The sequence below is a fragment of the Microcebus murinus genome, chromosome 6, assembly GCF_040939455.1.
Source record: "Microcebus murinus isolate Inina chromosome 6, M.murinus_Inina_mat1.0, whole genome shotgun sequence".
Classification (NCBI taxonomy): domain Eukaryota; kingdom Metazoa; phylum Chordata; class Mammalia; order Primates; family Cheirogaleidae; genus Microcebus; species Microcebus murinus.
The window spans coordinates 26,320,011-26,347,499 of NC_134109.1; the positions used below are offsets into that span (position 1 = coordinate 26,320,011).

At 37.9% G+C, this 27,489-nt stretch overlaps 1 protein-coding gene and 1 long non-coding RNA gene across 14 annotated transcripts in view; one reads left to right on the plus strand and one right to left on the minus strand.

Annotated features, from left to right (window-relative positions):
- Positions 1-27,489, minus strand: part of TTLL5 (tubulin tyrosine ligase like 5) — a 278,632-nt gene that overhangs the window by 220,216 nt on the left and 30,927 nt on the right. For 12 of the 13 annotated variants that reach the window (XM_012742399.2, XM_012742392.2, XM_076003842.1 and 9 more), the window contains exons 6-9: positions 24,363-24,493; positions 16,081-16,163; positions 8,971-9,040; positions 8,400-8,484 (exon numbers count right to left, since the gene is read on the minus strand). In XM_012742399.2, coding sequence (XP_012597853.2) covers positions 8,400-8,484; positions 8,971-9,040; positions 16,081-16,163; positions 24,363-24,493 — 369 coding nt within the window. The remainder of the gene's footprint in view (positions 1-8,399; positions 8,485-8,970; positions 9,041-16,080; positions 16,164-24,362; positions 24,494-27,489) is intronic. The other variant, XM_076003848.1, reaches the window with a different exon arrangement.
- LOC142871446 (uncharacterized) lies at positions 4,789-26,337 on the plus strand. Its single transcript, XR_012919698.1, has 3 exons — positions 4,789-4,933; positions 8,074-8,177; positions 24,815-26,337. It is a non-coding gene; the product is annotated as an uncharacterized LOC142871446 (long non-coding RNA).

The following is a 27,489-nucleotide window of genomic DNA, read 5'->3' on the forward strand; positions in this document are numbered from 1 at the left end:
AAAGAATAGAACAAATCTATAATACCCATTTTAAAAGAACAATAATGGCAGCATTTACAGCAGATGAAGCAGAACAACATAGTGCAAGAGACTAATTCTTGAATTTGGAAGGAGGAAGGCAAAAGACAGGAGGATTAAACATGGAGCCCACTGAAAACAGGGTAGCAATTTGATATCTTGGACTACTGTCAGAAGAAGACCAAAGTATAAAATGTATGTACCTCTGAAGGAAAAGAGAAAACTTTCCGGCAGTGTTCAATATCAACAAAAGGACACTCAAGGCGAATGGTTATGGTAAATATGAATCCCTGTTTACATACCACTATAACCATATCACCCTTCACTATAGTGGTTTTCCCAAGAGGCACATCCAAGTGTGTGAAAAAAAAAACGGAAGGCCACAAGTTTATTTTTATATGATTTACAAATTATTTACATATGCTTACCCAGACTATGAAGTCAACATGAATTTTTACCACATTAAAGGTCAGTACTTAAAATTTTTCCTCTTCTCTATTTCTTCTCACCCATCCACTATCTCTGTTCACTAATTCCCTGTACCAGAAATACACAAGAGCCAAAGAAAGAAAAGTTAAAAAACAAAAAAACATAAAACAAAAACCCCCAGATAAACAAACATTAAGCCAGGAAAAGGATGTGGACAAAGAGAAAATGTTGACCAGGCTAAAGGATAAGCATTTGATGAGCACTATGTCTATGCTAAAGAAGGATCTCAGATTTTCTAGAAACTTCCAGCAGTTATCACTTAACTTCTAGCTATGTCAATCCCTGGTGAGTAAACCTGGCCTATACATCCCAATCTCCCTCTTATGGAGATTCTACAAACAAGTGGAAGGAAGTCAGTCATTTTCTGAATTCTTGTAAAACGCAAAGGGGGCCCTTGTTGGCCCTACAGAGGCTGCCTGGCTCAACCAGACATTACCTCACAGTGACATACCTCCTGCCATCCTCTCCCCCAAAAGAATAATGAATTAGAGGCAGAGGGAAGGTTCTGTTTCAGAGAAAGCAGCTTTCATTGTGCCTAACTATGAGTACCTGATCTAACTTGGTCAACATGAAAAGCCTAACAAAATCTGTGGTGATCTGGAGTCTGGTACCGAGCACATATGTCATTCCTATACTCCTTTTTTAAAGATGGCTGTACCTCTAAAAAATTCACTTTTTTTCTTCCTAATCTTCCTTTTTACTGGAGCATTTTATTCTGAACTTCAGCAAGGACAAGATTACTAAAGTTACAGATTGGACTTCTACAGAGTATAAGGAGCAGTAGGAAGTAAGAATGAAAAGGGAAAAAAAAAAAGTAACTTAATCTTAAAAGGAAAAGTCCCCCCGCAGAGTAAAAGTGCTACACTTTGTATTTCACTTAGCTCAATGGGGAAGACAGAAAACCATGTAGAGGAATGGCAGGCATGTGTGTTCCTATTTCCTCCTAAATCAGTAAGATCCTATGGTGCTCACTAAAACCCATATTAAATAAGCCATAATCATTTCTGATCACCATTTTCTTAATTGTCTAGATCAAGGTCACACTAATCTTGGATTTGGCCTACTAGTCAAATTCTGATTAACCTACAAAAGTTTTTTATTTTGTTTTGTTTTTCTTTTAAACTTGAATTACTTGACCAACATTTAAAAATCAGACTTTCCTTCTAGCAGTCCTTCCTTCTTGCATTGAGGGCCCATGTGTGGAAGATGGTGAATGGGGTGAGAAGACAGCCCAGAGGCAGTGCAAGGAAGTTATCCAAGCAGGGTGGTTGCCCCATAGGGGTCTAAATACACACAGTAAGGGCATCTGAGTAGAACGGTGTCCCAGCAGGGTCAGGAGATTTAATTTACTCAGTTCCATTGGCTACATACAAGGGAACTGAGTAAATTAATAAATGTGTTAAAGACATTGGTAGCCAGATTTCTCACTATTGGGGAAAAGAGAGAAAAACATGGAAAGGGAAAAGCTAGAATGAATTCTGCAGTTTTGAACTAGAATTAGAGGTACTAGTACGAACTCCTGCTTTTCAATATCTAGAGATACAGAAATATAGATGTAAATGTGTACATATGTATACATATATATATTTCCTAAGTCTGTCCAGTGGGTGGACCTGAGAATAGAGATGCCCCAGAGCAATGGGAATATCTAGCACCCAGATACTGATTTCTAAATACTACTCTCTGTTAAAAAGCAACCAGTGCTCCTTGGAGAAATGTTTGATAGGTTTGATAGGGATAGGTCAAAGAAAGAACAAGATGAACCTGAAACATTTTGTGTTCAAAGAATGATGGGGACATGTCAAAAGAAGACAAAAGCCAGATTAAAGGGGCTCCCACTGGTCAAATCTGGGACAATTTAAGCATCAAAGTAAATCATGATAGTGATAGGATTATAACCCATTCCATAAAATAAGGATCCCTGTAGAAAAATCATCATTTGGCAACCATTATAGCAATAATTCATTCAGGCAAGAACATCAATAGGTATTAAAATTATTGGATGAAATGGGAGGAAGAATGAAATTTTACATGATTTCAAAGTATCTCTTCATAAAACACTCATTAATTACAAAGGAAAAGAAAAAGTAACTTTACAATGAAGGAATCTGGTAGATACCAACCTTAATCAAATGGTCAAATACTACTTAATAGTTATGTATACCATCAGATGTAATGCAATGAGAAGAATGAGCATCACCTCTGTGGTATTCTAGCCCAAAATGTATAGCCTGGGTCTGATCATGAGAAAATATAAGACAAACCCAAATAGAGAGAAAATCTAAAATGGCCTGTAATCTTCAAAAATGAAAGTCAAGGAACTGTTCCAACAGAGGAGACTTAAAAGACAAGACAGCTAAACATAACGTGATCCTTTATTAGATCCTTTTGTTATAAAGAACATTATTAGGATAATTGGCACAATTTGAAGGGGCTATCTAGATGTAGGTTAAAAGGCAGTTCTTTATACTAACTTTTACAGCTTTTCTATAAGTTCAAAAATGTTTCAAAATTAAAAGTCTAAAAAAATTGGTAAATTTCATAATAAAAATCTAGATGTTCAAAGATCTTTAACAAACCAGATCTGGCGATAACAATATCAATGACTTGCTGGCACTGAATAGTAAATGCCTTTAGGTGAGACATATGCTTTTCCATTCTCCACCTGGCCAACTTCCTTTAGTGAATGCACTTGTGAGCATTTAGGTTAGTGACCTTTAATTTAGACCTTACACATCATCAAATTTCATCCTATTTGGGTCTGAAAGCTTCAACACAATTTCTGTATAACAACCTAAAAGAAATAACTCTTTGCTAGGTATCTCAGGACTAAGTTTACAATACAGTCATGTTACTTAACAGCAGCACTATGTTCTAAAAAATATGTTTTTAGCAGATTTCATTGTTGTGTTACCATCACAGAGTGTACTTATACAAATCTAGATGGTATAGCCTACTGCAGAACTAGGTTATACGGTACAGCCTATCGCTCCTAGGCTGCAAACCTGTATAGCATGTTACAGCACTGAATACTGTAGGCAACTGGAACATACTTGTAAGCATTTGTGTATCTAAACATATCTATGTTATGATATTATGAAGGTTACAGAATCACTAAGCAATAGGAATTTTTCAGCTCCATTATAATTTTATGGGACCACCATCATATATGTGGTCCATCACATTGTTAGGAGTGCATGACTGTACTTATCCTTATGCTGAAACTTACATGATGAATTGAGTCTTGATCCTCCTTCTTAATGAGATCAAGATTTAGGAAAGCTGTCATGGACAGATCTTTAATCCAAGAGAAAAGGAGGGGAACTTTACTTTCTTTGCTAAATTTGAAACCCTGGGTACTGTTTCACAGCCTACTGATGAATATAGAACCACAGGCCCTTTCTTTTTTCCCACAGTGGAAACAAATATGGATTGTCTTTATTCTAGCAATATTTTCATTCTGACAAATTCTTGTTATCAAAAGACATGCCTCCTTTTTGTTTTCTAATGTTTCTAAGAATCAAGACAACGGTAATAATTTGTCTAAAAGTCTTGAGTGTCTGTGTGAAGAAAGGATTTCATTGTTAGGCATATACTAGGTACTTGATAAGCATTAAGTGAAACTGCGCTGAAGCTGCTTGTGCCAAGATCTTTTCTAATAGCACAGAGAAGGAGAGCAAGCACAGAGAAGTTAAGAAGAAAAAAGAGAAGAAAAGCACAGAGAGTTAGTGGGATCTTTTAAACTATCTTCCCCTATTCAAAAACTACTTTGTTCTTCTAAGAATATGACATCATATATTCTTATGGTCAAGGTCATACATCGTCTAGATGTAAGTACTTAAACCCTCTCTTTTGGTAGTTGTATTTTCTAACAAACATTCACTACAAATGTACAAAGAAAAGAGAAGGCCAGCCCTGAGGAGACCCTAGCTGTGGCAAATGAGTTATCTTTCAGCAGGTGTAGCCATTTTGAGCCACAGAGACCTGGACAAGGAAGAGAGCGCCTCAGGCAGCCTTGCCAGGAGCCACTGGGTTTCATCCTGGCCTGACCCAGAAAAATCTTATGGAAGAGAACAAGAGGCCCAAGAGCTCTCTGATCTGCTGTCAACCAGCTGCAGCCGGGAGACTGCCAAAGTGCTGCAGTGACTAGGCAGCGCCCTACAGAGCCGTCTGGGAGGGGATTACCAGCCTGATCCCCTGTCTTTAGAGCCAGAAATGACTCAAACTTCACAAACAGCAAAGGCCTGCCAGGAAGTGTGACAATGAGCACTGGAAAGGGTTTTCTCCCCCTTGTTGGTGTCTCTTCTCCCCACTTGCTGCTGTGGCAGATTCTGGACAGTGTGCAGCCTGTGAGGTAATCTGAATTCCTTGGCAACCAGCAAGTACCTGAATTCTTTCAAAACCACAGGAATCCAGCAGAGAAAAGGTAAATATCCCTGCGGAGCCAGTGTTAATTAGCAAGGAAGGCTACTGAAGAGGAACTGGGGGTGGGGAGAAAGGGAAAGGCATTAGAAATGCTTTGGGGTCTTTTCTGAATTTCCACTGAATAATATGGCTGGGCAGGAAAAAAGGCAGTTCCGACTAGACCTTCTTGGTGTCCTCCCTTCCTACCTCCACAGCATGGTGGACAAATCTCTCAGTTCCCTGGGTAGGCACTCTCATATCCCCCAGGTTGCTAGTGCCATCTCTCTTTGGGTCTCTATTTAGTTTTCAACTCAATTTTGTTTTAATTATTTTGAACTTTTTATTTTTCATGTTTGAGTGAAAATTTGGCTATTAGCTTCGTCTCAAAAAGGGCTTTGTCAAATCATTTAAACCAAATATTGGATCTACCTACAGCTATAAAATCCAGGACAAAATCTTTTTGGATTCTGCCTCTGACAGGAAAAAGAATCTACACCATTTTGGTAGAGAATAGCACCCTTCTCTGGAAGCTGAGTGTCCCCTGCTGGTATAAAATAGCAACATGCGTGTGAAATTCAAAAGCAGGATGGATCCTCTGAAGTGCTACTACAAGATAATCACAAAACAATGGACCCAAATACCAGAAAGAGAATTTCATTTTAATACCTCTTCAATATTTTACCCACATACAAGAAAACAGTTGAGAATTCTCCTACTTCCTATGTTATAATAAAATAAGGACAACTGAAAACATCAATCTATAAAGAAACTAGGATCTTTTTTTTTAGTAAGTTTAAGAAGATAAAAAATTTAAACAAAATAACTTATCACACAAAATAATTTATTTCACAAAATACCTCATGAAATGAACTTAATCTTTCTGTCACCTTACATTAATCTGAGATCCAAAACAGAAGTGAGATGGTATAAGAGCCTTCCTTTCTGAAGAAGAAAACTAATTACATTTGCCTACATTTCCATCTCTTTAGGAAAGATGGTTTTCCTTGTTCAGCCTCAAAGTACAATGACCTAGGGATCTCATCCCAGACTGAGTATCTTCAGTTATGTCCACATAACACGAGACTCAAGATTACTGCAAGGTGCAGATGTGGAGATGCTACAGGCTATTGCTGAATGTAATGACACAGTTAAGCGGACTGTGAGGATTAAAAAGAAGCAGATGAATGCCAAGACACATAGTGAGTGAAGACATAAGAACTCAGGCACTGAAATTACTGCACAGAACAATGTAACTTCACAGGACTACAGCAAATAATCCACCATATTGCTATGTATCATCTTTTTGTAAAGCTTTGATAAAGCTTTTATATTCGCCTATATTTTCAGAAGAACCTAACCAAAGCCCTGAAAATTTATTTTGTTTTTTGGTTCAATTTGGTCTGACATTTTAAAAACCTGTTTTCCTAATTATTTTGAGAAAGAGCATCCACTGATTTATATATACTTCTTATTTATTTATTTTCACTTTCTGCTGGAAACAAAAGAGGAAGGCTACTCAATTCAGTGGATTCTGACTCCCAACACAAAACCAATAGCTAAAGCACTTGTGTATCTGTAGTAAATTCTAAAATAAACATTGGTACTGCTCTCATTTTGTGTTCTGAACCATGAAGGTCTTAAAACTATGCCAAATTTTACCCACAGGGTGAGCTATTAACATTGTGGGTGAAATATCTTTGAAATATGAAGCAAAACATACTGGTATGGTATCCTTGAGAAAAAATGAAGCATAACCTTGATATCCTTTCTCTATTCCCAAAGTCCAATTTGTGGCAGGACAAAATTAGTTCCCTACCAGGACACAGTAGATGAGCTGAGGTGAGGATAAGTGGAGAAAGGAGAATGAAAAGGCTTATAATATAGAAGAGGGAAAGCTCAGAAGTCTCAAATTACAAAATTGAAAATCTTCAGCACCTTGTATGCCTAAGCAGAAGTCAGTGGTATATTTCATCTTCATTTTGTTCTGGATAGTATAGGAACTAGGCTTTTATACCTCGTCTTGTATATCTATACTTGAAAGTATAAGTGCACATGCATCTACAAACACCATAGAAAATTTATTTCCTATAAAAACCTGATTAGACCTAGTAGTCAGTTCCTGTTCAGATGCCTGGTCCAGCCCTTTATTCAATAACTGAGACATGTTTTAGTTCTCCCTGATCTCAATTTTCAAGGAACAAGAGGCCAGAACTACGGAGTTTAGGTAGCACTCAATGTTCCCAGGCTCAAATTCATAAATCTTAGTTAAGAACACCACAGAACTTATAAATGCTGTCACTGCCACCTAGAGGTGAAGTCAAGACAGGGCTCAACCAGCTAGAAGCTTTAGTCTGTTCTCACTCAATTCTAGTCAAAGGATATATCAAAAAAAGTATACACAATAATTAAAATATCATTCTAAAATAATAGTTGTTGGAGTAAAATAATATTTTCCAAATCATCTACACCTAAATAGGTAGCCTTCTTTTACCCATGGTATTTCCCATCTTCAAACTACATTTTCTAATATACAGAAATATACAGACCATATTTTTTAGCTTGCCATGACTGCTCATAGATGCAAACCGCCTCCAAAGTTGCTATAATAACAAACCCATTATGCATAAAAAACACTTTGGGGACAAAGATTTGATTAAAATAAAATTGGTTTTGTGGGGGAAAGAACACAAGCATAGCACAGTGACATGCTTATTTTAAACAATTCAAGAGTATACAAAAACCACTGTCACCTGTAGATATGGGAAACAAAACTTCAAATTATTACAATGTGAACAATGTGAATCTTGTAAGTCACATTACCTTAAAACTTAAAGAGCACCTCAAGAAAAAGAGAACAAACAATGTATATACAACTAGAATGTTTAAAAAAAAAAAAAAAAAAAAGCATCTAATACCCCCTAAATATGAGAGGGAATAAAACAGTTTTGGTCTTGAGCTCTAGAGTCAGATCTGAGTTCAAATCCCCAGTTTACCACCAAGCAGCTGAAAGAGCTCAGAAAAGTGACTTAAAGTTCCCTCACCTCTTTAAGTCTCAATTTGCTCAACTGCAAAAATGCATCAACTGTAAGGTTGTTGTGAGGATTAAAAAAATGCCTAGTATGTAACAGGTAAATAATTGTGGGATTTTGTTTTTCTTTCTAGGTCTATTCTGAAGAAAAATGGCAAATTATCTTAATACCCTAGGATTGTCATAACAATTGTCATTGCATGAAAACACCATGTGATCCTGGACCCCACTGAGAAAGGTATGTGTTTATCTACACTTATATGTGTGGACATGTGAGTGAGAATGTAGACTAGTAAGACTGATTTCAGTAATCCAAAGTCCATCTGGGTATATATTCTATTTTCCTAAGATGAATATAACAGAAAGAAATAGTCTGATCTTAATAAACTATTAAGATAGTTTAATGGATCCAGTCTAATATACCCACTCCACCCCTCTATCCCAAAACAAAGTCTCTTACCTAGCCAATCCTTCTTCATAGAGATAGATGACAAGAGGATCATAGGAAGTCACAAGCACATAGAGGCGCAAGTCAAACTTGAAATCTAGAAAAAAAGTTTGGATTTATAAGAAAACAAAGTTTATTTGTTTTCTGATATAGAATCAACAGGACAATGTAACCAAGAAATATGAAAGAAAGAACATTCCTCCTATCCATATGAAACACATACTGCCCATATACCTTGCCTTTTGAACATAACTAATAATTACATAATTGTATTATGTATATATAGTACATTGTTATTATATATAATGTGTTTAATGCATATATATAGTTCAATTATATATACTGCATAGTTTGCATACATATGTATGAATTATATGATCTATAAAGCATTTTATCTTATATTATCTCATTTCACCTTCAAAATAATCCCATGAGGTAGGTATGGAACAAGCGTCATCTCTGGAGCCACAGGTGCTAAGAATTTCACACTAGCTTAATAAAGACTTACTAAAGAAGACTATGAAAAGGTTAAAAAGTATAGCAAGATGTAGCCCAATTTCATCAAGGGCCTAACACAACTCACCATCTATGAGCAGGGGGTTGCTAATGTAACGGGAGACCAGGATGTTCTCTTCGAGGGAAATCTGGTTTGGCTATTGAGTAAAGAGAAAGAATGAAAAAGTAGAAATGCAAAGGAATCCTAATTTACAATAAGGGAGGAAAGTTCTTAACCTTTAAAGGAATGATAATATAGAAAACTAAAACTCTAGGACAAATTTCCCTCCAAGGTACCCATATATTCAACAGGCTACATAACATATCACTTCCATAAATTCTGTGGGTATCTAATTACAGTGGAGGAAAAATAAGTTTACACAGCACCTCTCACATAATAAATACAGCCTAAACAGCTTTAAAGATTTATATATATGATATTTATATGATAGTTATATGCCAAGAAAATATGAGCAACATAAAAAAATAAATAAAAACTTACTTTCTCCCAAATGTAAACTATGATGGAAATTTAAAAATACTACTACTATTCTTAAATGAAGGCTTTCATTAAGTTGTTTAGTGAACTTACAGATCCACAATGGATCCTAACATTTCCTCTGTGAAATAAAATGGATATTTGATTGATTCTCTCAAGGGTACTTCCTAAGTAACTGCAAAGACTGAATTAGATCTTTTAAAGATTAGTTCAATCTTTAAAAGGGGAGGAAGGGGTGGGTAAATTCACACCTAATAGGTATAATGCACGCTATATGGGTGATAGACACACTTATAACTTTGACTCAACTGTACAAAAGCAATTCATGTAACCAAAACATTTGTATCCCTAGAATATTCTGAAATTTAAAAAAAGATTTCTTCAATAAAAAAAGTTATTTATACAATAAATAGTGAGTACGTTGGACACTATACAAGGCACTGGGGATAAAGTAATAAAGAAAATAGACACAATCCCTGCCCTCATAGAACTTAAGATTTAGTATACCCTATCCCAAAAGAGTTTAATATTTAGGTAGAGGAACAGCAAAATATACATAATTTACATGAACACAAAACAACATATCCACAAATACAAGATGTCAGGTTGCAAAGTCAAATGCAAACCAGTCAGGTGGGCCAGTTGGGGAAAGCTTGTTCTGGAAGAGCAGGTGCAGAAGTGAGTGTTAAAAGCTATCAAGCACATGTGGAGAGGAAAGGAGGCCATTATGGGAAGGTGGCAGGCGCAAAGTCCAGTCAAAAGGAGGGCAGACAGATTCACAGACCTAAGGCTAACAGACTACTGAGACATAACAAAGGCATGGCAAGGAGGGAGTGACCCCACTGGCAAAGAGATCTGCACCCTAGCAAGGGGTGTTTAGATTTAACATGGTAGGCAGCAGGAAGTTATTATGGGCTCTAGTTTAAGGAAACAGTAAGATTAAAGTATATGAAACAGAACACCACCATGTTTGATTAGATTAAGACAGAGAAATCAGCTGGAAGTCAGCACAATCTATGTAGGACAAAAGGATTCCTAAAGGTCAGTGGTAATGATAATAATTATGATGATGATAGCCACAGAAGCAGCAACAGAAATAATTATGAACATTTGCAGAAAAAATTAAAATTTAATAAATATACACAACATTTCTATGTGCAAAGCACTGTTCTAGTGTATCACAGTATTATTTCACTTAATCTTTACCCAACCATGTGAGGCAGGTATATGACTATCCACATTTTACAGACGAAAAGAGAATCAGAGAGCATCAGGGACCTGCTCAAAGTCACACAGCTAATAAGCAACAGAGCAGCAATGGAACCCAGGCAGTCCTGCCTCAGAGATTTAACTTTTAAGCACTATTCATACCTCTCCCCAATACTCTGCCCCCAAATAACTATCCCCCATATTCAAAAGTTTGTCTTTGTAATAATGCATTTCCTACCCCACATACAATTGTTCATAAAGTAAAAATAATTTTGTGACCCATAACATTATACACAACCACAATGAGCAACTCCAGAGTCAGAATAATAAGATTCCCCTCTCGTTTCCCACTCTTGCTATCTCCAAGTCAGAACATAGCTCTCACAGCCCATCTCTATGCATCATATGGACACAACGACATCAGTACTGATTCATCCCTAACAAACTTAATCACTCATACTACTTCCTGACTCCTTTACATTTCTTGATCAGTTTCTCACAAGCACTATCTCCATTTTGAACCAGCTTAGTAAGAACTGATGCAATCATTATACAGCTACACCTAGCTGTGTTCTAAACCTAAAATTAAACAATTACAGCTCTCTCCCTACTGAGTAACACCTATAGGCTACAAGAGATACAAATCCACTCAACTTTCCTCCAAACCAGAAAATAAACTGGTAGTGGTCTTCACTCCATGACACACCTGCTGCCCATGCCCATATCCTCTCTTCCCTTCCTCACTATACACATTTATCTTTTGAGTTACTAAACTTAACATAAACCCTTACATTATTTAGGTAACTTTAATATTTGTTCTACTGTCTTTACCTCTCCTTTCTATCTGCATTGGAAATTATAAGCTTATGGAAGAAAAAAATGGTTCTAGTAAACAGTTTCTTTGCATAGTGCTATACAATGAACAGCAACTAATGAAAGCATTTTTATATCTTCAAGCCTGTTTCATCAATCCCCAATTAACTCATTTTAAATTATTTCAATTCCAAGTTCAAATTGCCTCCCAAAGTTTGCTAAAGCAGGAATCTGAACTGTTGAGAAAATTGGAAACACATCCATTTTTCCTACTGGACCTTAAGATTAAAGCTCATGGTATCTGTTAAGTCATTGTAAAGAAGAATGATATAGAGGTTAAGAATATGTACTCTGGAAGAAGCTAGACTTGAGTCACAACCTTGACTCTACCACTTACTAAGGGAATATTTAATAATAACTATTTCATAGGGTTTGTATAAAGACCAAATGAGATTATATTTGGAAGGCACAGTGGCAGACACATGTTAAATGCTCAGTAAATATCACTTATCAATATTGCTGCAAACTTAATAGTATCTACGTGGTTCTAATTACTAAGTTCCACAACTTGACATCATTCATTACTGCATGCCACATGCCATCCTACTCAAGAGCAGGGCACTGAGTTATAATGGAGATAGGTAAGAATTAGGAGATACATAAGAATTAGAAGAATTTCTCAAAAGATTTTAAGGAGTGACAGCACCTGGTATACAGTAGGCACTCCCTAAATATTTGTTAAGTAATGGGAAACATAGAGAGGACCTAAGATAAAAATACCTAAACAAACAGAAGAGAGAATAGAACTATATTCACAAGTCTAGGAGTGAACAGAGTGACAACCTAACACTCTCCTGATATGTCAAAATCTCAGGGAATATATTAATACTATTTCTACCATGGATAATGTGTGAGACTAAGATGACAAAAATCTGATTTCCATAATCAAATTCACACCTTAATAAGGAAACACCAGGTCTTTGCCCTCCTTGATTTGAATGTACCAAATTGGGAAAATATGGCATTTCGTCATGGTTACTGAAGGAACTAGAGCAAACACCACTTTGTTCCTTTACGCTATACCTCTAGAGTTAAAGAGCACATCTTTAAAACACCATGTCAGCCAACCAACCAAGATGCTTCCATCTGCAGGAGGCCACAATTCTCTGTTCAGCATTACATAAAAGCAATGCTTTTTCTATCCTTTATCCTGTTCTCGGAATGGTAAAAGTTGCTATTTGCAGACATTTTCCAAAAGGTTATGACTATTCTAAGGAAGTTTTAATAAGAGGCCTTCTCACTCCAGTGGGAAGACAGGGAGAGATGTTTTCATTTGGCCCTTACAACTAACTCCAAACCCCCTGCCAAATCCCTCACCCGCTCACATTAGTTCTGCTCACAGACCCTGCCCCCCTTAGCACTCCCCCTCTCCTCCTCGAATCTAAAAGAAAAGCAGGCAGCAGCCTTGGAAAGAGTTACTTCATCCAGTTGGCTAATGGGTCACATATTCCATGGGAAAGGATCCAGGTATGGAAAAGAAGGGACGGTTAGGCCTTCTGTGTAAGGAGAAAGAGGAGTATTAACGACATGGTTTGTAGGTCTGGGTAAAAGGTGATAAAATTCCAGCTTTGGGGGTGAAATGGGAATATTTTCCAATTATGTCCACATGCTGCCAGCTCCCCTCATGCCTGCTGGCATCTTCCCAGGCTTCTGTCTGGCACCTCCACTAAATACCTACAAGAATCAGACTCATTCCAAAGCTCCACAAAGGGGGAGGGGGAAGGTGAAGGCGAAGGGTTCTGCCAAGTGCTTTGATCTATGCAGGGGGTCTCAAGGGATTCAGCCCAGGGAGAGGTGGGAGGAAGGAAAAGATGCTTACATACTCTGCCAAACACATTCTCTGAAGACATGTCACCCCTTTGAGACTCAATATCCAGTGAAGACTTAGGGCACAGGGTTCTCAGCCCCACCAGGGAAAGTTTAACTTTTGTATTCTTTATGATGCTAGCTTTAAAATAACAAATCACTAGGGCAAAAGAGCGTTCCAAAAGAAAAAAAGTCCCAGATGAGCTGGGAATAGATCCTGTTCTTTTTGACTCATGTCTAAGAAAATAAAAAGCAAATTTGTACCATAGCTGACTCTCAATAGCAATTCCATTTGGCAGCTAAAACCCAAACCCAAACTAGTGCCGTCTATGAGATTCAAACAACACTGGAGCTCCTGGCACAGAACTGAAGGAAAAGCTATTGGAAAGGAGCTTTCACGCCAAGGTCACAGCAGAGACAAGAAAAGAGAGAGCCAAGGCATATGACCAGGGCCTTATGTCACATGAGACTCAGGGTTAAAGGACTCCAGAGTGACCCGGGCCAGGTAACAGAACTTGTAGCCTGGATATGGGGCTGTAGTAGTTGCTCTATCAAAATCAGATCCTACATTAATTCAGCATGAAAGATCTAGCCATCATTGTACAGTTTCAGTACAGACTGAATTTAAGGATTTTTCAATGTGAAAGACTCCTCAGAAAGTTAGTTTCTGCACATACAGAAAATAGCTCAATGTGAAAAGATAAATGGGGAATTTAAGATGGGGTATTGGCCATACACACCCTTTCCTTCCAGAATTCCACTGGAAAGAGATAGAAAAGGATATTTTCAAAAGAATGAAATGAAAACAAGGCTAGAAAAAAGTAAAAGGATCCAGAACAGACCAAACGTTTAAGGAAATCCTAAAAGATAGAAAGCAGATGGGCTCATGTTGAGAAAACAGAGCAGAGGAAACCCCAGGCCAAAATATGAGAGGTGAGAGTGATCTTCCCAAGGAGGCCCCTGCAAAGTTCCAAGCTGGTAGGCAACAAACATGAAGACCAGGGTGGGCCAAGGAACAAGAATCAGATAATTAATTAACAAACAGCATTTTGCCATCATTCAGCAGCAATGTGAGTACACAGATCTGACAGAGAAGAGTAGAAGTTGAGCCCACTCTATCCCCAACAGACACAAAAAGGAAAGGTAGTTCTGCCGAAGAGGAAAATCCCCAAAATCTTTCTCTACATTCACAATAAGGCCCATTCTATTTTGGCAAGGTGGAAGGGGCATACTCCTCACACATGTCCTGACCCACATCCATCTAAAGCAAAGCCTGACAGTCAATGTGCTTTGCCCTTACATAAAACTCACAGTCATCCTCCTCCAGAGAAAGGCTACAAGGGAAGGAGTCCTACACAACTATAGGAGAAGCCCATGCCAGCTGCCAATTTCAATCAGCCCAGTCTTTTGTTCACAAATATGGCCCCAACACCTAAGGATCATCAAAACTGAGAAAATCCAATAGCAGGAAAAAAGACAATCCCAATGAAATTCAAGTACAGAAGAAAACTTTATAAAAATTTCAACTAGTATCTTCAGAAAGACAGGCAGGCAAACTGAATCCACTAAGCAACAACAGGGTGCTATTTATAAATAAAAATAAAGCAAATCAGAAAATAAGAGTTTCTAGAAACCAAAATATGATATCCAATACAAAAATACAGTAGATGAATGAATAACAAAATGGGTAGAGCTCAAACTAGTGCTCCAGAAGATACAGACGATGAAAAGACAAAGAATTTAAAAATGAGACAAAAGTTAAGATGAAGGGAAAGACCAAGAATTCCTCAAAAAGGAGGCAGAGACAAGATAGTAAGAGGGTAATTTTCCCTGAACTAAAGAAAAACTCTAGTTTCCAGACTGAAAGAGTCCACCGAATGTTCAAGACAAAGAATGAAAAAAAGGCTGAACTTAAACACTGGTTAAATTTCACCATCCCAATGCGATAAAGTCTGTTTCTATTGACTTGAAATTTTCTACTCAATTTATAGATAAAGCAGTGAAACCAAATCATAATTATTGAAGAGAAATATAAATATTTAAAATATAAAAAATAAAAACTAATCAAACTTAGAGATGGAATGTGGGAGGGAGGGTAGGATGTGATGTGAGCTCAACAAATATCAAACTCAGAATTAAAAATGTAAAGTCAAGAAGAAAAAAATAAATCAACTGCATTAAGTTACTGTTAAAAGTCTAAGGAATGAAACAAGTTGGAATTTTATTTACTCTATATATGTATTCAATTTAAACAACTTTTAATGAGAGTTTTGCAAAGAATCAAGATACTGATGGCTTTTGAAAACAAGAAAAAGAAGAAGAGTAGACAGAGGGAAGAAGGGAAGGGGAAGGCAGCAGCAGCGAGGATGCCAAATTAACATTAATCTGCTTTATAACCTTGAGAGCGGGAACCCAAAGTTCTGCTCACAGTAGAAGCTAAACATATATGCTACTAATTAATGCTTAGTGCTGAGGAATTAGCAAGGCAATATGCTGAAAGCAGAAAAGGTACCTCTTTTTCTGCTGACACAAAAGGCTGCCCTCCCCCAAATTTTCACGGAGTTACTTATTAAGCTATGGACTAACTATTGGAGCAGGAGGAAGTTCCTGCCAATAAGGTGAAAAGTAGCCAACTCATATCTACCCTCAACTTACTACTGAATGCAGATTTCAGAAGGGCACATCTGCTCTTAATGAAATGGATACTAGTGAATGCTCTTAATGAAATGATATTAGTTAGTATCCCGGACAAAGGGTAAGGGAGAAAAAAACAAGCTAAGGAAAGAGATTTGCCATCTGCTGGGTACTTACGTTGTTGATCAGGTAGACGCCCCGCCCCCTAGAAGAAGCCACTGGTTTTACTATCCAAGGTCCCCGGTCCTTTGAATATGAATCTGCTCAAAATATTGGGAGATAAAAAAGGGGAGAAACAGAGAGATAGAATAAACATGTTTATTGTCTTAACTTTCAATGATGGTTATCTAATCAGGGACCCCAAAAATCTTCCAAATTTCTAAGTGTAGGACAGCAGCTAAAATTAGCATTTTGGACTAGCCTTAAAAAATGAAAATGAGGAGGGGGGCATGGGCAATATACATAACCTTAACATTTGTACTACCATAATATGCTGAAATAAAAAATAAATAAATAAATAAATGAAAATGGGCTGGACACAGTAGCTCATGCCTGCAATCCTAGCACTCTTGGAAGCCCAGGCAGGAGGATCACTTGAGGTCAGGAGTTCAAGACCAGCCTGAGCAAAAAGTGAGATCCCGTCTCTACTAAAAACAGAAAAAATTAGCCAGGCAAGGTGGCATGCCTATCGTCCCAGCTACTTGGGAGGCTACGGCAGGAGGATTGCTTAAGCCAAGGAGTTTGAGGTTGCAGTGTGCTACGAAGACCTCACTGCACTCTACCCAGGGTGACAGAGTGAGACTCTATCTCAAAAAAAGAAAAAAAGGAGGTAGAGAATGAGGGGGCAGGAGAATAGGGAGGGAGACGGGAATAAGGAGGAAGAGAAAGAGGAGGAGAAGAGGACAGCAAAATTCCTTACATAATTATTTCTCCCACCATTTCCCTTCTTTCTTGAATGAGAGGACAAAAACAAAATAAGGCAAATATCTGGATGTGAGTCTATTACTGTCACAAACAACCTTCATGAATCTTTGAAATTCTTATCTCTGTTAACTAAAGGACCTCCAGCAAACAATGACAATGTTAAGTCAAAAGCTAGATCTCCCAATATCGTTACTTTCCTTAAATAATTCCTTAGAGCTTTTAAGGAAAAAATCACCTTAAATCAAGCAATGTGCAAGTGGAGAGGAAGGACAATAATTTACAAGTGATTAAAAGGTATCATTTGCTTCTGTTCCTTTCCCAAGTTCAATACCTTTGGATTGTGAGGAGAGAAAGCAGACAACTGATACTTAAGACTCCCAAAGGCTTGTAAGTGGTCTGGGGAGAAGTGGATAGCTCTGTCTTCCACTTAGGGAATGTCAGAAATTGGGGGAGAAGCAGGGACAGGGGACTCAGTGCTGCTGATTCTCACATCCCTGACAGGAGAGAGGTTACCTAGTCCTTACTCTCAACTCTGCCCCTTTCACTTTTGATGAAATACCTTAGGTAGCAACAGTGGTTACTGCTTCAAAGTAGGAGGGAAAAAAATGGAAGATGAAAAGAGATTTACTTTTTCTTGATATTTTTCTTCTCTGAAAGAAGAGAAACAGGGAAGGAATAGGTAAGTGTGGGGAAATAAGTATGTACAACCTTTCTGAACAGGTCTCAGAATTGCCTAGGTTGCTGTTCACCAGGATATTAGCACCGTTTCATCTAGAATAAGCAACATAAACCTAATAAAATTCCCTATAGTTCTTGTTTCTCTGGTTTGAGTTATTAAGAGGCAAGTACTTCCACCTGTGTGCTAATCCACCTACCCTCTTCCCCTAGATAAGTACACAAACTTCCCTCCACCCTGCATCTGGGCCTACACGAGGCTGCCTTCAGGAGGAACAAGCTTGGCTCAGCCCCTCTCCCCCAAGACTTGCCAGCAACTACTGCCTCTTTTTCTTTCCTCTCCCTCTGATATGAGCCAAATAGTCTCTTCAAGGCCTCCCAACAGGAACTTGACTTTGTCAGTGCCACAAACCATTTCACCAGGAGGAAAAAAAGATCTCTTTGTTCACTCTCCCCCTTCTTCCCCTGCCTTTTCCCTTGATGCAGAATTAACAGAATTAGAAAAATTCAACGTGCCACACAGAATTTAAAACTCTATGAACAATTCTACTTCCAGAACTGTATCCTCTAGTTCTACTCACACATGTGTGAAATGTTTTACATACAGGATTATTCAATGCTGCATTATAATAGCAAAAGATTCATTAAATACATTGTATTGCATCTATATGAGGGGTCAGCAAACTTTCTTTTTTTGCAAAAAGCCAAATAATAAATATTTTAGGTTTTATGGGCTGTGCAACCCCTGTTGCAACTAACCAACTCTGCCATGGTAGCTTGAAAAGAGCCATAAACAAAATGTAAACAAAGGGGCGTGGCTGTGTTTCCATTAAACTTTATGCATGGGCACTGAATTTCATATGATTTCCACATGCCACAAAATCTTATTCTTTTCCCAACCATTTAAAAATGGTTCTTAGCTCATGGGACATACAAAAACAGGCAGAGGACTGACTTGACTCAAGGTCTATAGTTTGCAGACATCTAATCTACAAAATAGAATATTGAGCACACACACAAGATGAGAACTGATATGGAATGATCTCAAGGACAGCTTGTTAAGTGAAAAAATGGACAATGCAGGGAAATGCATATTGTGTACTCCCATCTGTTCATTTACACACACACATTATTTGCTAGTAAATGCAAAGAATATCTCTAGAAGGATATGTAAAAAAGCTAGTAACAGATCACCTCTAGAGAGGAGAACTGCATGACTAAGGAAAAGAAGAGAAAGGAGGCTTTTCATTGACTATACTTTTGTAATTTCTTTTCTACCATGGGAATATATTATCTTTCAAAAATAAAATTTATATAATTTTTAAGTCCTGCTATGGAAAACATATTTATAGTTATATATGACAAATAAATCTCCATAAAGTGAGGTCACTGAGTGCGTATATGTATAGTTTACATATTTTTTTCATTTTGCCATTTCCCCCAAATACCAAGGAGACAACGGATTACCTAAGCACAGACGCTATTAATATTAAAACAAGAATTACAAAATGTTCTAGACTTCATTCTTTCAATACCTCTAAGTATCTAATCTGTGTTAATAAGTTTGCTGGGTAAGAGCATACAGTAGTGAAAAGAATAGTCTTTACTCATACAAAGATTAGAGCAGCATAAAAGATAGACATTGAACAAGTTATTATAAACACTGGAGTTATAAAGAGGAAGTACAGGGTGCTATAGGAATATCTAAGAAAATGACCAAAACTGTCTGGAAACAGTACCCTCTGCAGTGATAAGCACATATAGAAAACTCAATTTCCAGGCTGGGCGCAGTGGCTCACACTTGTAATCCTAGCACTCTGAAAGGCGGGAGGATCGCTTGAGGGCAGGAGTTCGAAACCAGCCTGAGCAAGAGCAAGACCACGTCTCTACTAAAAATAGAAAGAAATTAATTGACCAACTAAAAATATATATACAAAAAATTAGCCGGGCATGGTGGTGCATGCCTGTAGTCCCAGCTACTCGGGAGGCTGAGGCAAGAGGATCACTTAAGCCCAGGAGATTGAAGTTGCTATGAGCTAGGCTGACGCCACGGCACTCACTCTAGCCTCAGCTCTGTCTCAAAAAAAAAAAAAAAAGAAAACTCATTTCCAGAAAAGGGTAAATCGAACTAAATGTAATTTTTGCCACCTAAAACATTGCTTAATCAATCCTACACTGTGAATTAGACTTATCAGAAGTTAGCATTTCTAGTGTTTCACTATTATCACATTCTTGAAATTATAAATATCCAAGACTTATCTTTCATGAGAAGCTTCTGTCTTTGATTTGTAGTATTTCAGAACAAGTATTGATTTCTTTTATAGGTTCTAAAAATATGGGTAGGAAAGAAGAAAAATCAGAGGAAGAGGCAGGGCAGAGAGCTCAGGAAGCTCTGCTTTAGGATGAAGATGTACCAAACGGGTTCCACAATTCTTTCCAGTGCCTTCCATTCCTAGAGTGACAGCATGCCTGGTCCAATGGAAAGAGCATTGAATCTGGAGTAGAAAGACCTGAGTTCTAATTCTGCCTTTTCATCTATGTGACTCCATGGGTAATTTACTTCTCCATCTATTCTCATCTTTAAAATGAGGATAGTATTTATCCTGAATTGCTATATGATCTCTTACAACTCTAAAATTATGATTCTATAAATTTACTGATTGCTTTGAAACCTACTCCACTGTAACTAATTGCCTGAAATGAAAATTCGTATCTTAGAATAATTTCTCAGTCTTTCTTACAACTAGAGAGGGCCACAGAACACAATGCTGGGGAAAATGTTGCTTTTCTGATACTGGCACCACCGCATCTTCTTTGTTGCTTTCATCTTTCTGCTTAGAAAGCTGTCCTTGGGGAACATGGCTGGAGCTGGCAACAAATCCTTGGGTTCTTCAGGGCCACAGACCTCCAATTCTACTAAAAACTGTAACTGGCAATGGTGACCCCAGGAACCTAGAGAGGTCTGTGCCATGTAATGCCAACCCTTATACTCTAATAACTGGGAACAGTCTGGGGAGTATCCAAGCTTTAACATCTCTGGAGATAGTCATTAGTCTCTCTGGGCTACATCTCCACAGAGACAGATTTAAGGTTTTCTCTTATTAGAACAAAAAGCTATAAATTCATAAAATTACCTCGGCTGGTATCTCTAGTGTCTTTAAGCAATCCTCATGTCCAATCCTTATCAGTTCTCTTTCAAAGGCCCTTCAGAAGCTATTCTAATCCCTTCCTACCCCTTTCAGACACCCAAACCCATCCCTAGGCCCCTCACTCCTGGCACAAGATCTCATCAGCCCCTTCACCAAGAAGGCTGGGAATTGTAACATAAACCTACTTACCTGCTTTCATCTTCATCTAAAATGTTATCTGGATCATCACTTAGCCTTCTCCCTTTCCTCCTTTTAGGGGAGATGTGCCCATCTCTCTTTCCAACATGCATCCTTCTGTTTGGGCTCTTGGTGTAACCCTCCTCCTGCCTCCCCTGAGACCCTCATTCCTCTTCAAAATTCCTCTCCTCTCTAATCATGTGTGATCAATATCCCTCTTCCTCTCTTTCTTTTTCTCTCCCTTAGTAATCACATCCATCTCCATACCTGCAACTTCTAGAATCTACGTCTCTGGCCAGCACTCAAAGCTGCTTTTACAACTGCCTATAAAACATACTGCATGGGTGCCCTGTAGACACCCAAATCCATACCTTGTCCAAAATTTAACATGTCTCTTCCTCTTTAATAGCTCCTCCTTTACGTTCCTGGTTACATTCCTTGGTTAAAGGAATGATTCGCCTAGCTTCTCTCAAAGCTCTGGAAGCCTCGTTTGCTCCGCCTTACTCCCCACATTTTAGTCAGTGAATCTTGTTCATTCTCCTACTCTTTCTACTCATGCCTATCCATTTCCACTTCCTAATTCAGTCCATCAATACTTCTTATCTACATCACTGCAATAACTTTCAAAGTGACCACCTTTTCCTTCTTTCTGCTTCTTCTGATTCATTTCACACAATTATTTTTCTAAAGGCCAATCTGTTTATACCTCTTTCCTGCTCAAAAATTTCCTATTGTCCATATTCTATTAAGCACTACAGGGCCCGGAACACAAGAGTCATGAAGAAAACAGAATTTCCAAGTTTTATATGCTAGAGGGATATCAAAGGAAAAGAGGGGAACTTTAAACAGACTTCACAAAGAGGAGGAATATCTCTTTGAAAGAGGAGGTGGTAAGAATATATGGATTTCTTCCCTAATATGTCAACTTAACACAATTTACCTGATGATGTTGGATTTCTGCCAACTGAATTTAAGCACAGAGGTCACAGACCCTGTGACAACTGGCTGGCCCAGGATGACTGGCATCCTGGCAGGACTGAAATCAAGATTCTTCTTTACTATCCCATCTTCCCTGTCCCCTCTCTTCCACAGACACAGTAAGTCCCTGCTGTGGTCTTTGCATGGCAACAGCAGTGATTGATTTGTACTGGGGAACAAGGAACATCCTAGTCTGCAATAATTTCCCTGGGGCTAAATGTGGTAGCTTTAGGTTACAGCTGTAACAATGCTGTGTGTTCTTTTCACCTTTCAAAGTCATTTTTGTTAAAAAACAAAACACATAAGAGTTTGAATAAAATGTTGAAGAGGCAATTCAATTGAAACACAGGTCTGGCTTGAGCTGATGGAGAAACTCTAACTCTACCCCATCATCTGAATGAACACCACCACTCCCCTTCCCTACCTCCAGAGGGCAGGAAGAGTACAGCTGAAGAAGAAATAGTAGGGGGAAGGAAAAGAGGACTTTCAAGTTAGATTCTTTAGACTTTCATAGGGAATTATTCTGGACCTTAATTTCTCTTTAGAAATTCAACAGGAGAGGTTCATATCTGAGACTCTTTTATGTTGCTGACATGTTACTTGAAGTGTTTTTCTCCCATCATGTTTGGCTTATTATGTAATTTTTTACTTTTATTATATAACAATATAGTTATACATAACTTGAAATAAGAAATAGTATTAAACATTTAAAGGGCACTATAGGGGCCTATCAAGCCCCATTCCAAGTGCTTTCCACATATTAACCTACTTAAACATCCTGACAATACCAGGTCAGCAATAGTAATAGTCCCATTTTACAAATGAGGAAGCTAAAGCACAGAAGTTTGAGTAACTTGACTAAAGTCACATAACATAATTCTTAACTACAAATTTTCAGCTTTGAGTGCACTGTAGCTTTGAAGTTGATTCACTTAATTAGTTGCCTACATGGCCCATTTCAGAGCTTTCTGTGGACAAACAATGAAATGCCAACCAATGGTCCCAGCTGGAGCAAGTAGTGCTATCAGAGAAATGGGAAGCAGTTTCTGATGAAGTGTTGGTCTCTTCTCCCAAAAGATGAACACCTCACTGGGTGACCGAGTCAGATTGGCAAGTCCAACAGGTTAAAAGAACAAAAAGTGCCAAGCATGGTGTGTTAACACCTGTAATCTCAGCTACTCATAAAGCTGAGGTTGGGGGATCACTTGAGCCCACGAGTCCAAGGCTACAGTGAGCTATGATCATGGAGTGCCATGAAAGTACTCCAGGCTGGGTGACAAAGCAAGACCCTGTCTCTTAAAGAAAAATAAAAAGAACAATCAAAAGTTAGGAGGTCTAGGGAGAACTCTTTTCTCTCCATGGTACTTCCTCTATCCATAAAACAGTAACAGTCTCTTGGATTTCTTGAGAGAAACACTGCCTGTCTGTTTTCTCTGTGTGTCTCATCTGATGCTCTTTATAGGAGAAGTGACTTCTCTTGGTACCACTAATGGGACATGGTCATTGCAAACATGCTGCCAGTGTCTTTTAGCCATAAAGCAGAGAGGTAAAGAGCACAGCCTTTAAAGCCAAACTGCCAGTTTGAACCCCAATTCCACTATTTGCAAGCTGCATAATTTATGGGAAATTTCTTAACCAATCTGTACCTTAGTCTCCTCATCTGTAAAACTACCACAGGGTAGAGGTGCCACTTAAGAGAGTGCCTTATAGAAAGTAAATGTTCATTAAGGGTTAGCTATAGCTACTATACTATTTATAGTTACTATTTAAACTCGCACAAAAGACCTGCCTCACACCTTCTCTGTACTTGTGCCTCTTCTGTGTTCTAAGCCTACTGAGCCAGGCTCTGCCCTGCGGAGGAAAGCCTAAAATAGCCAGCGCCTCTCCCTGGGCCAGGGTAGGTAAGTTCACAATAAGGCAAAAGAAATAAGAAGCCCATATTAGACCTGGATCCAGGCCACATGATCCTATGTCACTTTACCAGGAATACAGCTGACATTTAGGTGTCTGTCTAATTGGTACTTACATGTGTTTTGTGATTAGTCTGGACTCAAGAGGAGAGGACGTGACTAACTTCCAAACTCTAACATCAAAAGATACCTGATACTTGTACCCCAAAGAAAATAAACCACAAAAGTCCCAAAACCAAGTTGGCAAGAATGTGTCTTAAATGGCAAGGGGAAAAGGGACACCAAAAAGGAAGCATATGTATTAACAATTAATATGCAGAAATACAAAGTGTTCTTACATAGGCACTAACTCCGTTAGTGGAGAGAAAAGACATTAAAGCAAAAATACGCAAGATAGGGCATGCTTAAATGACCCCAATGAGGGCTTACATAAATGATACTGACAAGTTTACTAAGAATAAACATAGGAGTACACAATCAGAATAAAAATAGTTTTAAAGTTAGCTCTGCAACTTTTACCAAAGAAGCAGAATTTTTTAGGGATTTGAAAAGCCTCAATTGGTTGACAACTTGAGGCAGTCTCTGGCATAAATTTTAACTTAAGTTCAGTTACTGGGGATTGGGGCATTCTCAGGCAAGCACTTACTACAGAATTCCGCGTACTCGGCTGGCAGGAGAAAGGTCTGAGGGAGGATGTGAAAAGCCTTGAATCCATGCGTATGCTGCATTCGAATGATGTTTTTGTACAGTCGGTCCTTCCGGGTTAGCTCATAAGACCTAAAAATCAAAAAAGTATTTCCATTTCAGTAAATCATGACTCAGAAGTTTTCCTATGTTATCACATTCTAAAGAGGTCATAGTTCACAGTACTAGAGCAATAAAAAAAATAAAACAGGAAGAGTCGAGGTGAAATATCAGAGATATTGATTTTCGAGCTTAGTACTTAAGGAAATCAGATACAATTTTATTTTTATTGTGAAGGTACATCCTCATTCTTTCAAATGCACAGTTTGGCTTATAATTATCTGTCAAATTATTTTTTCTTAGAGCAATTTTTGTGCAACCATGGATAAGTAAAAAATTTGTGTTATTTTCTAGTATGAGCTCCGTCGTGGAACCAATGCTGCACAGGCAGCTCAAAATATCAACGAAGTGTTTGGGAAGGATGTGGCTAATGAGGACACAGTATGTCAATGGTTTGAGAAGTTCTATCCTGGTGATTTTAATCTTGAAAATGAGCCACGTGGGCAACCTGACACCAAGGTAGATAATGATGAGCTGAAAGCTGTAGTGGAAGTGAATCTATCTCAGCCTACACGTGAATTAGCAGCAAAGTTCGACATTACTATTCCAACAATACTGGACCGTTTTAAACAAATCAGCAAGGTAAAGAAGCTGGATAGATGGGTACCGTGTGAATTAAACAAGCGTCAGAAGAGAAATCATCTTGCAGCTTGCCTTTCTTTGCTGTCACAACATAAAGGCAAGCCATTTTTACACTGTATTGCTATGTGCGATAAAAACAGATTCTTTTTGACAATCGCAAGCATTCAGCACAATGGTCGGATAACAATGAAATGCCAAAACACAGTCCAAAACCGAATATTCATCAAAAAAGCTAGCGGTGTCTGTTTAGTGGTCCAGCGCTGGTATTATCCACTACAGCTTCATGAAACCTGGTCAATTAATTACAGCAGATGTTTACTGTGACCAGTTGGACAAAACAGTGAGGATACTTGTGATCAAACAGGCAAAATTGGTCAATAGAGACAGGCCAATCCTCATGCAAGACCACATGTCGCACAAACAACGCTGCTGAAACTACAGAGGCTGGACTTGGAAACTCTGTCATCCACCATATTCATCAGACCTTGCACCAACTGACTACCACTTCTTCCAGGTTTTGGAGAACTTCTTGCAAAGAAAAATATTCAATTCTCAACAAACTGTGGAAAATGCCTTTCACATTTCATCACCACTCACTCCCTGGCATAAACAAGCTACAGTTAAGATGACAAAACTGCATAGATAGCTTAGGCTCATACTTTGATTAATTGTACTGCTTTCTGTATGAGATATAACAACTAAACTTCTCATTTGAAATCAGACATTTCATATTTAATGACCTAATACCATGGGTCTGGTATGTCCCTCTTACACAAGGCCCAAGACAGACCTTAATTTTAGACTGTAATGATCCTATTAAAGTCCCAACTTAGAAACCCCACTGGGAACTTAACATCATCATCAAGAGAAGGATACAGAAGAGGTAAAATTATAAAGGAAGGCAAGGAAATGATCACCATAAAATCAAAGTAATAGTTGCTACCTATATTAGTGGGTATATTCTTATGTACAGTACTGAAAAAATACACTTAGTTAGCTTCAACTGGACTCATAAATCTATGATTTGTTCCACTGCTTAAAAGTCATCTAAAAATCTTTGTTGTAACCATTAAAAATTTACTCCACCTGTTCCTCAGTTCAAATGTTCTACTGTGATTTCAAAGACTGCTTTGTCAAATCTAGGTATCAAACACTTCTCTCTTACCCACTGCCCTCTTCAGAAATCTAGAGCAGAGGCACTCAAATTTTAGTGTACATAAGAATCACCTAGAGAGCTTCTTAACAATGCATTTTCCTGGGCTCCACCTTTCAAAACACTGGGATGAAGCCCAGGATTCTGCATTTGAAATAAGTACCCCAGGTGATTCTGGTATCAATGGTCCAGGGCCCACACTACACCACTGATTTAATCTACAACAGTAATTTCCAAACTTCCCTGTTACAAATCACTATTGCTTTTTAAATATATAACTTTCTAGGTATACATTTACCTAAAAAAGTAAAGTACCTAAAAGGTGCTTCTTAAATATACACCTTCTCTGAAGATAGCGATTTCCATGGATCTGCAATGGGACCTAAGAACGTGTATTTTAAAGTACCCCAGGTAATTCTTATTATTAGGGAATTAGAAACACTGAACCAGAGGGTACAAAAATAAACTTACTCACTTACTCTCCTACAGATGCCCAGTATCAGCGGTCCTCAAACTTTTTTGCTTGGTATACAAATTTTAGGAAACTATATATCCTCTTGCATGTTTAAGTTGACATCTAAGATTTTTCATCATAAATTTTAAATTGTTCTAAAGAATCTGAAGAATGGCAAATACTATTTTAAAATAAAACTATAACACCACACTTAAGTATATTTGATAGAACTTAAATAACATCAGAATTCAATACCTCCCATAGCATTTTAAAAATAGAGAAAAAGTTCATTTTGTTCAGCAAAATTTTCACTTTTTTAAATGTTTTTTACTGAAGTTAACATATATACAGAAAAGTACACACATTACATGTGCAGAGCATAATGAACTTTTACAAAGTGAACATACCTGTGTAACCACCACGCAGGTTAAGTAAAGAAGATTCCCAGAAACTTCCATCAGATGCTCACCTAGACACTATCCCCTAATCACCCTTGTTTTAATTCTTCCATTCCATTTTCTCCAAAAAATGTATTTAGCCTAACAGAACATATTCAGTGCTTACCTTTTATATATCATACCTTCTCTACAGCAAAAATATACATAGGAATTGATATGTAATATTTTTTAATTTCCTGTGAGCAGAAGGCTGTAACTGTTAAAAAAAAAAAAAAGGTTCCCGCTCTCTTTCTCCTATCACCGTAAGTATTGTAGTATACAATTCATAAAAACACCATAAATATTCTAAATTTTGATTAAAATGTATTACATGCAAAAATAA